Source organism: Sturnira hondurensis, unplaced genomic scaffold (assembly GCF_014824575.4).
Source record: "Sturnira hondurensis isolate 20B ecotype Veracruz unplaced genomic scaffold, ASM1482457v3 Scaffold0022319, whole genome shotgun sequence".
Classification (NCBI taxonomy): Eukaryota; Metazoa; Chordata; class Mammalia; order Chiroptera; family Phyllostomidae; genus Sturnira; species Sturnira hondurensis.
The window spans coordinates 87,363-103,823 of NW_028094950.1; the positions used below are offsets into that span (position 1 = coordinate 87,363).

General features: G+C 39.5%; 1 protein-coding gene across 5 annotated transcripts in view; it reads right to left on the reverse strand.

The window, feature by feature from the left end:
• Window positions 1-765: 765 nt before the first annotated feature.
• UBXN2A (UBX domain protein 2A) overlaps window positions 766-16,461 on the reverse strand; it is a 29,337-nt gene continuing 13,641 nt past the window's right edge. For 2 of the 5 annotated variants that reach the window (XM_037035462.1, XM_037035463.1), the window contains exons 3-7: window positions 15,400-15,538; window positions 14,377-14,483; window positions 11,659-11,796; window positions 7,780-7,938; window positions 789-4,462 (exon numbers count right to left, since the gene is read on the reverse strand). In XM_037035462.1, the coding sequence (XP_036891357.1) occupies window positions 4,270-4,462; window positions 7,780-7,938; window positions 11,659-11,796; window positions 14,377-14,483; window positions 15,400-15,538 (736 nt within the window). In that variant the 3' untranslated portion in view covers window positions 789-4,269. Of the gene's footprint in view, window positions 4,463-4,839; window positions 4,871-5,060; window positions 5,378-7,779; window positions 7,939-11,658; window positions 11,797-14,376; window positions 14,484-15,399; window positions 15,539-16,461 lie in introns of those variants that run through there. The other 3 variants (XR_005064908.1, XM_037035465.1, XM_037035464.1) reach the window with 3 other exon arrangements.

A 16,461-nucleotide genomic window follows, 5' to 3' on the forward strand; every position in this document is an offset into this window, starting at 1 on the left:
TCCTTCTATTTTCTACACTTCAGTTCTTTTTTTAAATTGAGGTACAATTGACAATTAACATTATATTAGTTTCAGGTGTACTGCCTGACTCAGTAGTTGTATGTATTGTGAAATCTCCCTCAATTCTTTAACATACAAAGTGAGCACCTTCCGTTCCCTTGACGGCAGTCCTATCAGCAGTGGGAGCACAATGAGTTAATGAATGTGCTAACTATTTAACTTCTTGAAAAGTAATATAAACTGTTGAAACACATAATATACTTTTAATTAAAACGTTTTATATGCATTTTCAGCAGGTCTGGCAACACTTAATTCCCAGTATTTGTACTTTGTTACATATCATACTACAATATTCATTTTGAAATGGGTAAAAAAAATCCTCCATCTTTTTGTTGCACAAAAATGTAGTTAATATAAAAGGCATCTGTCCCTAACAGCTATTCTTGTACTTAATGGAGTGGCATGTACCTAATGCAATTTTCTGTTAAAAACAAGTATGTCAGATTTTAGAAATTAGCAGTATAATAACTAAAAAGCTTGCTTTTTAATTAAAACAAAACTAAAGATTGATATACTTAAAAATATCTGAAAGAATGCACATCCAAATGCCATCTGTGGTTATCTTGAGCGGTGGAATAATATGTGATTTAAAGATCATTTAAACATATCTGCGTTTTATAATTTTCTGCAAGGTATATTGATTTATAATTTTCTGCAGGTATATGAATTACAAAAATACACTGAAGGCAAACAACAGTCAAATACGAGTCCATTGAACAAAGCACTGGTGCTGCAATATTTATTTACTGTGATGGAAAATTTTTTAGTTAAATGGTTTCCACTTAGAGAAAGAACAAGTGAGTAAACCCTACCATGGAGTCTTCATGCTAGTTCAACTCGGGTCACAAAGGATGGTGTAAAAAATAAACACAACCACTGAGTTAGTATTAAAAATATCACACTCGAACATCTCTGAGTATTAAGTGAAAGTAACATTGGTTAAATAAAGTACCTGGCAAACAGAAGGCACCTAATAAATATTTGTAGATTCTCAAACTGAGTTTGCCAAATAAAAATGAGAAATGCACCTGGTGTGTAACTATTTTAGACCAAACAAGTATAAATTATTTCACAGATCCTTTAATAAATAGTATTTTACCATTACTTAAGACAACAGTTCTTTAACCATCAGTAAAGAATTGCTTTCAAAGTATTTTAAGGCACTAAAATAGATGCATAAATACCATATTTTCAGCACAATGAAATGTAGTAAAAAGTATTCTGAATGAGAAAAGTATATAAAATAAATAAGATCATTTTTATAACCTGGATAATGCATAGTAATTTAACCAATACATTAGAATCTCAAAATTAGAAATGTATGCTTATGTATTGGCCCTAACAATGATTTTCAAGATACTGAAAACTGTTTTGAACTACTTAGTTCAAATTATATTCCACACCTAAGATGTTTATTTTCCATTTTGCCTTCCCTTAATAAATTCAGTTTACATTTTCTAAAATCAACATGTTTTGAATATTCTATACATTTAATTAACAACTTTACAATGGACAACTGATTTCAGGTAAAAAGCTTCATCAGATGATTCTAATTTTAGAAAAACTCTGAGGATATTATTCACATCAGTGAACATTTTTACAGGTAACAAAAATGAAGGTTATTGCTGGTGGCAGGTCTCTCCCTATGAACTCCTCACTGGGGGGTTTTCTACGCGGACGCGCGGGAGAACCTCCAGTGTGCCTTCTGATCACATAATTATAAACTAGAAAACCCATGAAAGAGGCTTTTCTATAGGTACAAGACAAATATTTCTAATGAGAGGCCCCTTTATAGAAATATATGGAGAATCACATAATGACTATAATTATGCAAGTAGAGATTATAAAATGCTTCACGATAGGCCTATATGAAACATTTTTCGTACATACTCTTGGAAATACATTAATCTTCTTAATGTTGTTTTATATGAAGGAGAAGTTCATTAATTTTACTGTCCCCTCATTAGTTTTTAAAATGTCATTATTTTTGTTTTACTAGAGATGGCTCCACCACTACTGGAAACATTACTGATATTTATTTTCAATTACATATCTGTTCATTTCTGAGAGTAAATACCAAAGGGAAAAGGTTTTCCTCTGTCCTCCTTCTCTTCCTAACAAAGAGGCCTCCGCCGCCCCGAAGGCTGGGCGCCAGGAAGCAAGCCCTCTTCGAATGGGCCGCACACAGCCGACGTGTCTGGTAAAACAGGCCATCCAGTTCTGTGTGAGCACTTCCCTCCTGTTACTCCTGAGCCTTTAATAAAAAGCTCACTTAACTGTTGCAGCCGCATCTCAGCTGTGCTTTCAGAAGATAAAGCATAGGTGTATGCCATGATTGGTTCAGAGGGAAAGGGGAACAGTCTAAGAACAAACTGGCAGAAGAAGATAAAACCTGGAGGACGGGCAGCCCCATTTCAGGGGAGGGTCTTCCACGGTCCGTGGGGACACACAACATGGAGTTGTTTTCTTAGGGGGGAAGCTTTAGTGCAGGGTTTCCTGGAGGCCCATTCTCCTCCACTCTGTACGTAAGAATCAAATGAGATGAAAAATGCAGAGGTCTGGGATTCGTCCCAGATCTGATGAGTCAGAATGTCTGTGGTGAGAAGCAGGAATAGACATTTCAAAAAGCTTCCCAAGTGATTCTTTCTCTGGGGCTTGAGAATCACTGCCCTATAAGAATGGCTCTTTCAGGGGGTCCACAAGGTCAGAACTATTTTCACAATCATACTAAGACATTATTTGTTTTGCTCACTCACTCATGAACGTAGAGTAGCGTTTACTGGAGGCCACACGATGTGTGATCTCAGAACAGACTGAATGTAGCAGCAGACACAGGAGTCCATCTGTCTTCTTTAAGGCAGACGGGAAAGACATGAGCAAAAATGGAATACAATGCCACTTTTCTCACTAAATCTTTTTAGTTTTGTTTTGGAACATAGAAATTTTTCATAATGATGTTTATATGAACATGTTTATTACTTTTAAAGGAATAAATATTTGATAAAGATTTTAATATATTTATAAGCCACATCCATAAAAGGTCTTGAGACCAAAAAGTTGGAGAATTATTCTCCCTGGCAGCAATTCGGCGCCCTCAGATCACGGCTCCGGGCGGGCGCGGCTGCTTAGTTCCTCGATGCATGCACCAAAGGAATACTGCCTTTACTTTAAATGTGATTTGACACATTGTTTGCAAAAAATACGTCGTAAACTTAGCTTTTGGGCAAGGGAATTCAATCCAATGGTGAAATAGTGAAGTCTAACCAGTTTTACAGTCTAAGGGTGTTACCTTGGTGATATCAAAATGTAATAAATAATCCGTTGATGTATACACAGGTTGACTCTAATGTACACAATAGAAAAACCATACAGTACATGATGGATTTCAAAATATTAATTAGCAATGTGGTAACACCACATTAATTCTAGGTAAGTAGTCTCAATGAATGACTTACTCCAAATGTAAGCTAAGAACAAGTCTCTCGTTTTTGAAAGAAAATAAAATAGGGGATAAACTGGGGTTCTTGGAGAGAAAAGAATTTTTAAATATTACATTTCTTGAAAATGTAGAAATGTGAGTAGGCAGATCAATACTGACATTTTACTAAGCTACAGATTTTTATTCTTACATGAAAAAACATCTTAAGGTACTACTGTCAAATTAACATCTTACCATCAGAGAACTCACACGAGAACATGCTGAGGTCTAGGCACAGCTGTAGTGACAGCAATTCCAGCTTTTTGATGGCTCTCAGGTGTGATATAACGACACTGATGCTTTTAACCTGCTATGTGTAATTTTTAATGTATTGCCATTTAAAAAATCTCAGAAAGCTAACATTTAAATAAATCACTGCTGTTGAAGAATGATGTTTAAGTGGATGATACTGTGAACATATCTGCTGATTTGTACCACATTAAGAGACTAAATGACAGAGTCATTTTATATATCTTATATTGGTAACTGGTATTTAAAAATAAATATATTTTCTGAGTAGCCTTCGGGAGACAGTGCACTGAATATAGTTTCCAGCCACAGTTTACTCTCCTCAGTTGTACTTACTTAAAAAATCTTCTCATCCAGAGGGAAATAAATAGGACTCAAGCCCAAAGTCCAGGGAACCTGACTCTGCCCCATTCTGGTTTGCACGTCCACTTATAAGTGCCATTTCTCTGCAAACTTTCCACTTAGTGTTTCGAAAATCAATGCTATGAGAGTTCTCTGAAAGGTTCGGTGGTTTTTTGGAGTCTCTGAATGATTACAGTATTCTGTAAACGGGCTTCTTCCAATGTGAGCGTTTCATCTAGCAATCTCAGGGAGGGAAGAGCTGTCGCCAGGGAAAACGGAGGACTTCTCTGAGATCCTTGGTACTTCTCAATGAAGTCTTTGATGTGGCTTATCCTGTAAAACGGCACAAACTATTAATACAATTTTATGAAAATCTGAACTAGCTAATTTAAAGTCATAACTGGTGAAGATATCTACCTGTATTATCACACAGAACATGCAAATTATAGAGATGCATACTGAAAGACTGACATATGAAACTGCACGCAGTCTGGAATTTGTTTTAAAAATAGTTCGGTGGAAACCAAGTGATAGATCATTATCTTCTCTTTTTCATATCTCAAAGCTTCTGTAATAGAAAGTTTTTGTGTCTACATATCCAGCTCTGAACAGAGAAGAAACAGTCCAACTAGTAACTTTACACAGACAGACAGGTTTCTCTTAAAACCCAGGTCGTGCTGTGCCTCAAATGCAAGTAGGAAGATTCCTACCAGTGCACGTGGAATCGGAGTACAATGAACACTGTGTAACATAATGACTGCAGTCTTGAAGCTAGCTCCAAGTTACATTCACCTAAGAGTGTGTGTGTATTTACACAGGGAGAGCATGTCTGTGGTTCATTAAAAGTACGATGCCATTGGTTTTAAGACACATCATTTTATGTATTATTAAAAAAATCCAGACTATGACAAAATATTCTCTTAACACAGAATTTCATTTTATATTTACTGAGAGTACCTTTAACTTAATTTCATACATACATTTATCATATTGCTCATGTGCTTCGTCGAATAAAATGGTTCAGTCATTCCTAATACTGGAGCACCATTCAGACTCGGCTTCTTGGAAGCACTTTACATTCGGTCATTCGTGCACACGTGTTTCCACCTGGTACCCACCCTCTGAATCATCAGTTGTGTTGGTGATACGGGATTTCTTTCAGAAAGTGCTCTAGTACTGTCCCTGGGATGCTTTCTGTTCACCTGACATCTGTTTGCAGGCTTTCGGGCTGAGACTAGGCAGAGACAACTGTGACATGATTGCCACGTGGCCAGCAACGGGTGCGTCCCCACAGCAAAGATTCGAAAACAGGAAAAACGGTGCAACTCAGAATTAACGAAGCACAACACACCACAAAAGATGAAATTCTCCCATTCAGTCAGTTCACTAAAACTCACAGACTGCCACTCGAATGAACCTGTGCGGTCACCAAAAAAGGCTAGGACATGGTTCCTGTGTGTTTGAGTACCAAAAACTGGATAACTAAATGCTAAAGTGTATGGCAAACGATATGAATATCAGAAGACAGTAAGGATTAAGGGTTTTTGCAGGACAAATTACAAATGTATACTGGGATCTCTACAATCACATTAAGATATTAAAAAATGCAAATTTTAAAAGCTGTAAGAGGATGAAAACATACATGTAAAGCTCAAATGGAAGGAACAAGAAGGAATACAGAACAAAGAGGGAACAAAAAGCAAGATGGGAGCATTAAACCCACTAGTTCAGTATACTGCATGTACTGTAAGAAGTGGACTAAACATCCCAATTTAAAAACAAATCCCTGACTAATCATCACTTAATATATACAGTTGGCCACTCAAAGTTTTTAAAAATGCTTTAGTCACTTGGAGGGAAAATCTAGGCAACTACTTGTGATGAGAAATGTCAGAAGTATGTTTTGAGCTGGGTGGTACCTATGTGTTTATTTTATTATTATTTTAACTATGTATATATGAGGTCTGTCTGGGAAAAGTCCAGCCACTGTTAATATAATGAGAATGATTTGCATGACATCAATGTAACCTGGCAGCCAGAGAGAGTGGACTGGAATGTGCATGTGTGAACAATGATGACTTCACTGTACTAGTCAGTGGGGGTGGTAGATTCTGGCGAGTGAGCATGTGTACTGTGTAGCTGTGGCATTCAAAATAACTGAGTGAGTGGAGCAATGAATCTGTATCAGAATTTGCATTAAGCTTGAACATCCCTTCAGGTCAACTGCTGAGATGATTCAGAAGGCCACAGCTATGGGCAACTGGTGATTCACAGCTTCATCACGACAGTGTGCTTGCTCATGCACCAATCACATTTCAGCAGAGTTGTTTTTTTAAATAGTTTTACAATATTTTTTAATTTATTTTTAGAGAAAGGGGAAAGGAGGGAGAAAGAGAGGGAGAGAAGCATCGATGTGAGCAAAACATCAGTTGGTTGCCTCTTATATAGATTGGCTGCCTTTTGTGTACTGGCCCACAACCCAGGCACATGCCCTGACTGGGAATCAAACCGGTGACCTTTTGGTTCTCAGGCTGGCGCTCTTCACTGAACTGCACCAGCCAGGGCATTGTGTAGACTGTTTTGGTGAAACATCAAATCACCCAGGTGACTCAACCTCCCTGCAGCCCAGATCTGGTGCCCTGTAACCTCTGGCTTTTCCCAAAACTAAAATCACCTTTGAAAGGGAAGAGATTTCAGACCATTAGTGAAGTTCAGGAAAATACAACAGGGCAGCTGATGGCGACTGGGAGAACTGTGTGAGGCCAAGGTGCCTACTTTGAAGGGGACTGAGGTATCCTTGTCCTATGTACAATGTTTCTTGTATCTTCTTCAATAATTGTCTCAATTTCTCATATTACAGGGCTGGATGCCTTCTGGACAGACCTCATATATTTTTTGATCATCTGTATAATATTCCCCCCAAAACTTTTAAAATTTTTTTTAATAAAGAAGGCAACCTATACATACAATGTTCCTAGTTTTCATCAAAATAAAAAAAATTAATAGACCTAAACAACTGGAAAAATTCACCAAACTGATAATAGTGATTATCTCTGAGTGATGGGTTTAATTTGACTTCAATTTCTTTCAATACTTTTCTGTATTTTGATTCTTCTTCTACAATTAACAGAAAGATATACGTGTAAGGCTAATGGTTGATTTTTAAAAACACATTAAAAAGAATTCTTTTAAATTTATGTATCTAGCCCTGGCTGGTGTGGCTCAGTGGTTTGAGTGCCAGCCTATGAACCAAAGGGTCACCTATTCGATTCCCAGTCAGGTCACATGCCTGGGTTGTGGGCCAAGTCCTCAGTACAGCGTGCACGAGAGGCAACCACACACTGGTGTTTCTCTCCCTCTTTTCCCCTCCCTTCCCTTCTCCAAAAATAAACAAATAAAATCTTAAAAAAAATAAAATTATGTATCCAGTTAAATCGGAAAAATTATTCAAATGAAAAGATAATCCATAAAACAGACTGAAAATACTTCATTAATGCCTAAGAATTTCTACTGTCATGATAAATTATGTTTAGAGAACTGTTTATTAAGATCCTTGGTTAATCCTTAAAATGACTCTTGACTGAATTAAATAAAAGTGGTACACATTAAAATTAGGAAAGAAATCAGAGATAATGAAATGAAAGGCTCACCTGTGAGACACGTTAAATTTCTGAACGACCCTCTTCCCACTGGCTAACCAGATCTGTACGTTAGTGGTGGGTTCCAGGTGGTTTAGTGGGACCAGAGACAAACCGCTTTTCTTCTCAACTTCAATACTTTTTGCTTTAGAAATGATTTTTGGTGTGGCACTAAAAAAACCCAGACAACAAAGTCAGGCGCCTGGTTTTTCTCATTAAGCAAAGCTTTATTATTAAATAGTTACTATAAACACTTTCCCTTAAGTATAGCTTTTAGGAAGATTTTAGTGAGTCACACTGTTTCCTCAATAATGACATAAAGTTATTAGTGCTAGTTATGTCCATTATATACGATTATAGAAACCCAATGAAATTATGCCTATCTAAGTAATTTGTAGGCGTGTAGAAAATGCTACATAAATATATTGTTAGTACTATATTTAAATAATTTGGACTTTACCCACTCCAGAGTAAAATTTCTAAAATAAATTATAAATTCTCTATAGAGATTAGTCCTTGCTAAAAGAAAGGAAATAGGCCTGGCTGATGTGGCTTAGTGGATTGAGTGCCAGCCTGCAAACCAAAGGGTCACCAGTGTGATTCCCAGTCAGGGCACGTGCCTGGGTTTTGGGCCAGGTCCTCAGGTGGGCAAGCGAGAGGCAACTGATTGATGTATCTCTTGCATATTAATGTTTCCTTTCCTCTCTTTCTCCCTCTTTTTCCCTCTCTCTAAAAATAAATAAAATCTTTAAAAAAAAACAAAGGATTTTTTTTTATGAGAATTTTGTTATTTTTTTAAAGATTTTATTTATTTATTTTTAGAGAGGGGGGAAGGCAGGGAGAAAGAGAGGGAGAGAAACATCAGTGTGTGGTTGCCTCTCACGTGCCCCCTACTGGGGACGTGGCCTGGAACCCAGGCATGTGCCCCAACTGGGAATTGAACCACCACCCTTTGGTTCGCAGCCCATGCTCAATCCACTAAGCTACACCAGCCTGGGCAACAAAGTATTTTCTGATCATTCTGAAAGTCACATCCAGATATTTTTATATATGTGGATGAATCTGTATATACCTTACCAATCTTGATAATTATTATATGAGAATTCATGAAAATAAAAGTGATCCCACATCTGACCTCTTTGCATATTGTCATAATGCATAATGATATAACAATATCATAAAGACTGAAAATTCTGAAAATAATGAAAGGTTTTGATACTGCAAACATCAGGAAGAAAATGACTAACACTGTTTACCTCTTTGAACATATAATACACTGAACCATCAATGTATTACTTGATGATAAAGCTTATTTTCTTTCTTTCTTTATTTTTTAATTATATTTTATTGATTACACCATTATAGTTGTTCTATTCCTCCCTTCATTCCCCTCCACCTACACACCCCTCCCCCACCCTTCCCCCCTTTAGTTTATGCCCACCTGTCTCAAGTTCTTTAGATTCTATATTTCCCATACTATTCTTGCCCTCCCCCCTATCTATTTTTTACCTACCATCTATGCTACTTATTTTCTGTATCTTCTCCCCCCTTCTCCTCCTCCCACTCCCCTGTTGCTAACCCTCCATGTGATCTTCATTTCTATGGTTCCACTCCTGATCTAGCTGTCCTCTTGGTTTGCTTTTGTTTTAGGTGTGGTTGTTGATAACTGTGAGTTTGCTGTCCTTTCATTGTTCATATTTTTTATCTTTTTTCTTAGATAAGTCCCTTTAGCATTTCATATAATAAGGGCTTGGTGATGATGAACTCCTTGAACTTGACCTTATCTGAGAAGCACTTTATCTGTCCTTCCATTCTAAATGAAAGTTTTGCTGGATAAAGCAATCTTGGCTGTAGGTCTTTGGATTTCATGACTTGGAATACTTCTTTCCAGCCCCTTCTTGCCTGTAAGGTCTCTTTTGAGAAATCCGCTGACAGTCTGATGGGTACTCCTTTGTAGGTGACTGTCCCCTTATCCCTTGCTGCTTCTAGGATTCTCTCCTTCATTTTGGTCTTGGCTAATGTAATTATGATGTGCCTTGGTGTGTTCCTTCTTGGGTCCAACTTCTTTGGCACTCTCTGAGCTTCCTGGATTTCCTGGAAGTCTATTTCCTTTGCCAGACTGGGGAAGTTCTCCTTTATTATTTGTTCAAATACGTTTTCCACTCGTGGCTGTTTCTTTCCCCCTTCTGGTACCCCTATAATCCGGATGTTGGAACGTTTAAAGATGTCCTGGAGGTTCCTAAGCCTCTCCTCATTTTTTTGAATTCTCATTTCTTCATTCCTTTCTGGTGGGATGTTTTGTTCTTCCTTCTGGTCCATTCCATTGATTTGAGTCCCAGTTTCCTTTCCATCACTATTGGTTTCCTGTGCATCTCCCTTCATTTCAATTAGTTTAGCCTTCATATGTTCCTCTAATTTGTGACTAAAATCAACCAGTTCTATGAGCATCCTGATCACCAGTGTTTTGAACTGTGCATGTGAGAGGTTCGCTATTTCTTTTCTGCTTAGAGTTATTGGCTCTGGGGCTTTGAGTTCTTCTTGAGCCATATTTTTGACTGTGCCTGTTATGTATGAGGAGCAGAGCCCTAGGTGTTCACCAGGGCAGGGCAACTCAGTTGCTGGGTTGTGACGCTGTATGTGGGGGCGGGGCCAAAGGAAGGCAATGGTGAGCACCCTTTGCTTCCTCCTGCCACCACCACAGGCCCCACGATTCGTCCCACTTTGCGCGAATGGGCCTTGCGATTAGTCCCACTGCTCGCGAATGTGGGACAGCGGTCAGCTGCTGCTGGGTTCGTTGCTGGGGGCTGCGTGGTCCGTCTCACTTCTCACTCCTGCCGTCCCAAGCCCTCACTGGGTCCCCCTGCGCTACCCAGGATGCCTGGGTGCCTGGGGTGGGGAGATCCTTCCTGCCCGACCCTGCTCCGCTGCTGGCTCCGCCCCTCTTACCCGTAGGGTAGAACGGTTCGTTGTTGTTGGACTTCCGTATAGTTCAATTTTTCTGTTCTTTGGCTGCGTCTTTTTTCTCCAAACCTTTGTTGTATTCAAACTTGGTTGTGGGAGAAGCCACAGTGTTTCCACCTACACCTCCATCTTGGTGGAAGTCCAAAGCTTATTTTCATTAACAGAAATAAAAAGATTTAAAAAATAGCCCTCGCTGATGTAGGTCAATGGATCGAGTGCGGGCCTGTGAACCAAAGGATTGTGGTTCGATTCCCAGTCAGGGCACATGCCTGGGTTGTGAGCCAGTTCCCAGCAGGGGACACACAAGAAGCAACCATACATTGATATTTCTCTCCCTCTCTCCTTCCCCTCTCCTCTAAAAGATAAATAAATAAAATCTAAATAAATAAATATATTTTAAAAATAAAATAAAACAAAACCAACAAAAAACTTTAAAATTTTTTTAAAAATACAGGTCTCAATACTGACACTAACTATATCAGGCACTTTTTATTTTATTACCTCAAAATCCAGACAGTGGATACAGGCCATGATGCTGAAAGCAATGGGGAGCACAGGATGGAAGGAGCCCTGTGTTCCAAAGCTAGCACAGGCACCCCAACTTTAACAGCAAAGCTCAAGCAGTGGGTGTAAGGGGGAGGAAATGATTCACCCGCCCAGTCTGGCCTAATGCCCTCAGGGAGCCAGGCCCTATGGATCTGATGAAGTCAAACAAGCCTCCAAGATATTTTTAATGTCGTGCCGGCCTGTGTTCACTCACACAAAGGGAAATACGACTTAGAGAAGTCCTCACAAAGGTCAACACGAAAAGCATTATTTCCAACGGGGGAAGTGATGGGCCATGCGTCTGTGGTCTGCCTGGGAAAATAACACTGGGCTGAGTATCAGTCAACCCCTGCTTCTGGGCAGCACAGGCCGGAGCCCACTCACCTCCCCAGTCGGTGGCCCTGCCCTGAGAAGGGCTGGAACACAGGCTTCGTTGACACACACACTTCATGTTTCTTATCTTCGACTTGCACATCCACCTCCTCTTTATCAAAAGCTCCCTCCAACTCCAAAGGCAATTCCCTTGGGAGGGAAAGAAACAAAGCGCTAGAGCTCACAAGGTGCTTTTTCTTTCTCTGAAAAACATACTCTGTATGCACAAAGAACTGGAAAACATACAGAAATAAAATACACTCTTTACAATAAAAAACCAAATGCATTTAATTTAAATGACAGTTAAATAGTACGAGTACCAAAAACCAGGAAAAAACAACACAGAGTGATTTTTAAGACTACAAATTCACGAACAGCTTGAGTTATTCAGCAGTACCTAGAATAGTACAAAAGTCACGAGATATTTGATGACTACATGCTGCTAAATTTAAACAATTTGATCATTTTTACAGGTGTCTGACTGAGGCTAAAAATGCACTAGGGAAATCAAGCTTTCCTTTCAATTTTTAAATAAAAGTACACATTTACTCTGGAAATAACAAGTGAAAATAAAATGTGAAACATGTTAAACCTTTTAAAACTGTTTTCTCATGTCACCCCCCAAACAGAGAGATGAAAGGAACACAGGTCTGAACTCAGGCCGGGGCCTATCCAGCACCTGGCAGGGGCCCCTCCTGCGTTACCGGAGCACCTGGCAGCCCCGAGAGCAGGGCCGGGGGCACCGTGGGAGGCGGGCAGAGATCTGTTGAATCTTATGATCTGTTAGGGGCACTTGGAAGTTTGCGAGGTTATGGCACAGATTAATTATAAGTGAGATGTTACATGGGGAAATTTTTTAACAAATTACACATTTTAAACTTTTACAAAATAATCGATTTTTCCTGACATCTGAAATAATACACATTTATTTACTACATGCTTATGATCTATGTACTTTTCTGTGTGTCATACTTCAAATTTTTAAATTTAAAAATAATACATGCATGTTCTAAAAAATAAGGCATAAGAAATGTAAACATGTATCAACTTGAAAGTGATAGTCCTTATAGTACCATCCTTACTTTAATAAAAACTTTGATGTTTTTTCTCCGTATAGTTATGTATTTTTCTTTTGCTGTGGATGGTATCAATCTACACACACTATCCACAAACTGCTTCTTTAAAAACACTACACCACTAAAATTTTCTCATGTTGGCATGTAGACACACATCATTCATTTTTACCAAATGCACACTATTGTCGTTATGCAGCAGATCGAATGGTAGTATAAACATATATTCTTTCCTCCTTTTCCTACTGATTTGTAAGAATTGTGTAAATAGTCCATTTACATGCACATATGTGTTTTTAATATTTACATAACCAAATTTATCCATCTTTCTCATACTGCTTCTGGAATTCATGCCAAGTGTAGCCATCTGCAACACCATGGATGAGTATCCCACAGAAGTAAGCTGAGCAGACACAGAAAATAAACACATTACATTTACATAAAGTTCAAAAACAGGCAAAATGCGGGGAAGGAAGGGAGAAAGCGAGGGAGAGAAACATCAGTGTGCGGTTGCCTCTCTCGCACCCCCTACCAGGGACCTGGCCTGCAACCCAGGCGTGTGCCCTTATTGGGAATCCCACCAGCAACCCTTTGGTTCGCAGGCCGGTGCTCAATCCACTAAGCCACACCAGCCAGGGCCAAATGAACAATTTTAAGCACAGGCAAAGAAAGAAAAAAGGGAGAAGGACTTGAAAAGATTTTTCATTGACAGAAGATATACACATGGCTAATAAGCACATGAAAAAATGCTCAACATCACTGGTCATTGGGGAAATGTGAACCAAAACCACAGTGAGATACCACTTCATATTCACTAGGGTGGCTCTAATAATAATTTAGAAAGTTGACACTAACCCTAGCTGGTGTGGCTCAGTGGGTTGGGTGTCCTCCAACCAACCAAAACTTTCGGTTCCTGGTCAGGGCACATGCCTAGGTGGTGGGTTCAGTCCCTGTGGAGGAGCGTATGAAAGGCAACCCATTCATGTTTCTCTCACACGGATGTTTCTCTCCCTCTCTACCTTCCCCTCCCTCTACAACCAATAAGCCTCAGGTGAGGATTTTGAAGAAATCACAGAAAAACAGAACCAAACAAAAAACCTGACACTAACAAGAGGCAATGAAGAAATCAGAGCTCTCGTACGGGGTGGGTGGAAAGGTAAACTGGCACAGTCGCTTTGGAATACAGCTTGGCAGCTGCTCATAAAGTGAAGCAGAGTTAACAACAATTCTGTCCTCAGACCTGAGAGAATTAAAAACACACGCCCACACAAGTTCACAGTAGCACGATTCATTACAGCCCAAATGGGGAAATGACCCAAATGCTTTTCCACTGATACATGGATAAACAGTGTGTGCAACAGAGATCACAGTTCAAAGACTGCAAAGGTGCTTAAACATAAATATTAAACGTAACAACTAGGACATGGAATTAGGTAATTCTTGGCAAAGTAAATTCATGTAAGTCAGGTTTTGATCAGAATTCAAATTCCTATACTTTTTATCAAAATGAAAACTGTGGCTCTCTTAAGAGAACCCATCCTATGAAAATCTAAATTTGTAAGTATCTATGAATGTGTAGGCATGTGTACACAAGATTAAAAATGACTCTTCCAAATGAAACAGGCTGAAATTATCCTTCTCTTTACAGACTGCTTACCCTTTTTTGATGGAGTTCAGAAACTGCTGACTCGCACCTTCTGAGTAACTTCGGAAATCATCATTGACTGTGAATCCATTCTTCCATAATTTTATACTTACATCTACCTGCAAAGCAGTAAGAAACAAAATGCCTCATGTTAATTAAAAATATACTTCTGGAGTTGGCTGGTGTGGCTCAGTGGATTGAGTGCTGGCCTGCAAACCAAAGGGTCAACAGTTGGATTCCCAGTCTAGGGCGCCTGCCTGGGTTGTGGACCAGGTCCCCAGTAGGGGGCATGTGAGAGGCAACCACACATTGATGTTTCTCTCCCTCTCTTTTCCCCTCCCTTCCCCTCTGTCTAAAAATAAATAAAATAAAATCTTTAAAAGAAAAAAATATAGGCCCTGGCTGTGTAGCTCAGTGGATTGAGTGCGGGCCTGCGAACCAGAGGATCATGGTTCAATTCTCAGTCAGGGCACGTGCCTGGGTTGCAGGCCAGTTCCCAGCAGGGGACTCATGAGAGGCAACCATACATTGATATTTCTCTCCTTTTCTCCTTCCCCTCTAAAGATAGATAAATAAAATCTAATATATATATATACACACACACACACACACACACACACATATATATATATTTATATGTATATATATATATACACTTGTATATATTGTAGAAATGCTTTATATGTACTTCACATTCTGCCACACAATATTAATAAGATGTGTATGGAAGGGTTGGGATTTAATAAAATTTATAATTTTTACTGCCTCACTGAGCACATTCTTACTTGAAAGTAGTGTTTACTTTCTCCTTGCAAGTGCAAGCAAAGAACACAGGACTCACTAGCACCTGGTGCCCCTGCCTTGATTCCTTCTGCGGCACCAACAGCTTGACTCCCAACATCACTCTCGTGATGTCAATACAGTGACGAAGTGAATGACATCTTACTGCTCTGACAACAGTTCTGACCTCACAGACCCACTGAAAGGCCCACCTTCTGAGACACACTGGAAAAGAAAAAAGTGACGGGCATTTACCTTTTTCTTCTGTTCGGCGGGAGACGAGCGTTTGGCACCAACCTTCTGAGCCTCCTCAAAAAGGCTGTCAACAAAATATTCACAAGTTGTTTGTTGGTTATCACTAACAGGCCGGTTGTCCGATCCTGTCTCACAAACCCTATATATGCAAAAAAAGAAAAATAAGCATCACCAACCACTCACACTCTAAAAATTTACATGAGATGTTCTAGTTAAGGGGTCTGGTCCTGAGGGGCTAAGCATTGCTAAGTATTGCTAAGTCCACCATCTAGACCTTCTCCTGAGTTAAGACATTAATGATAGCTATGAGACCTTGGGAAGTCAGGAACCCTTTCGGTGCACAGCAGGGTTTTCTCAAGTTCAGTCTTTGTTGTGCAGGCTGTCCTAGATGTTGTAGGATGTCTAGCAGCATCTGTGGCCTTGACTCATTAGATGTCAGTAGCATGCAATTCTTCCTCTCCCAAAGCATGGTAACCGCCAAATCCATCTCTTAGGGGTGTATGCATGTGTGCATGCGTGCGTGGGGGTCAGGGTATCTCACCAGGTTGAAAACCACTGGTCCAGAGTAAAAAATGTGTTCTTTGTAACGGGCTCACACTGACTTTCAAAGGGGCTGGGAGGTACATTTTGGTGATGGAAAGCACTCTTGAAACTAAAGGCATTGTACCCACCAGGAACTGTCATAATCTCAGTTTTGCTACTTTACACATTTTGGAATGGTATGTCCCACCAGACACTTTCATTTCTAGTGATTTAATACTCCACTCTGTTTTCTTTTTATTGAGGCATACTTGATATATGACATTGTAATTTGATATTTGTATAACCTGCAAAACAATCCCCACAATACGTCTGGTTACCATCCATCGCCACACAGCGATGAGCACTTTGGAGGCTTGCCTTGCCCGCTTTCAAATGCATGATGCAGTATTAGCAGCCACAGTCACCCCGCGGCCCCTCACGTCCCTGTGACTTACTCATGGGACACCTGAAAGTCTGTACCTGCTGAATCCCTTCACCCATTTTGCTCACTTATGAATACTGGCTTTCACTTTGTATTTA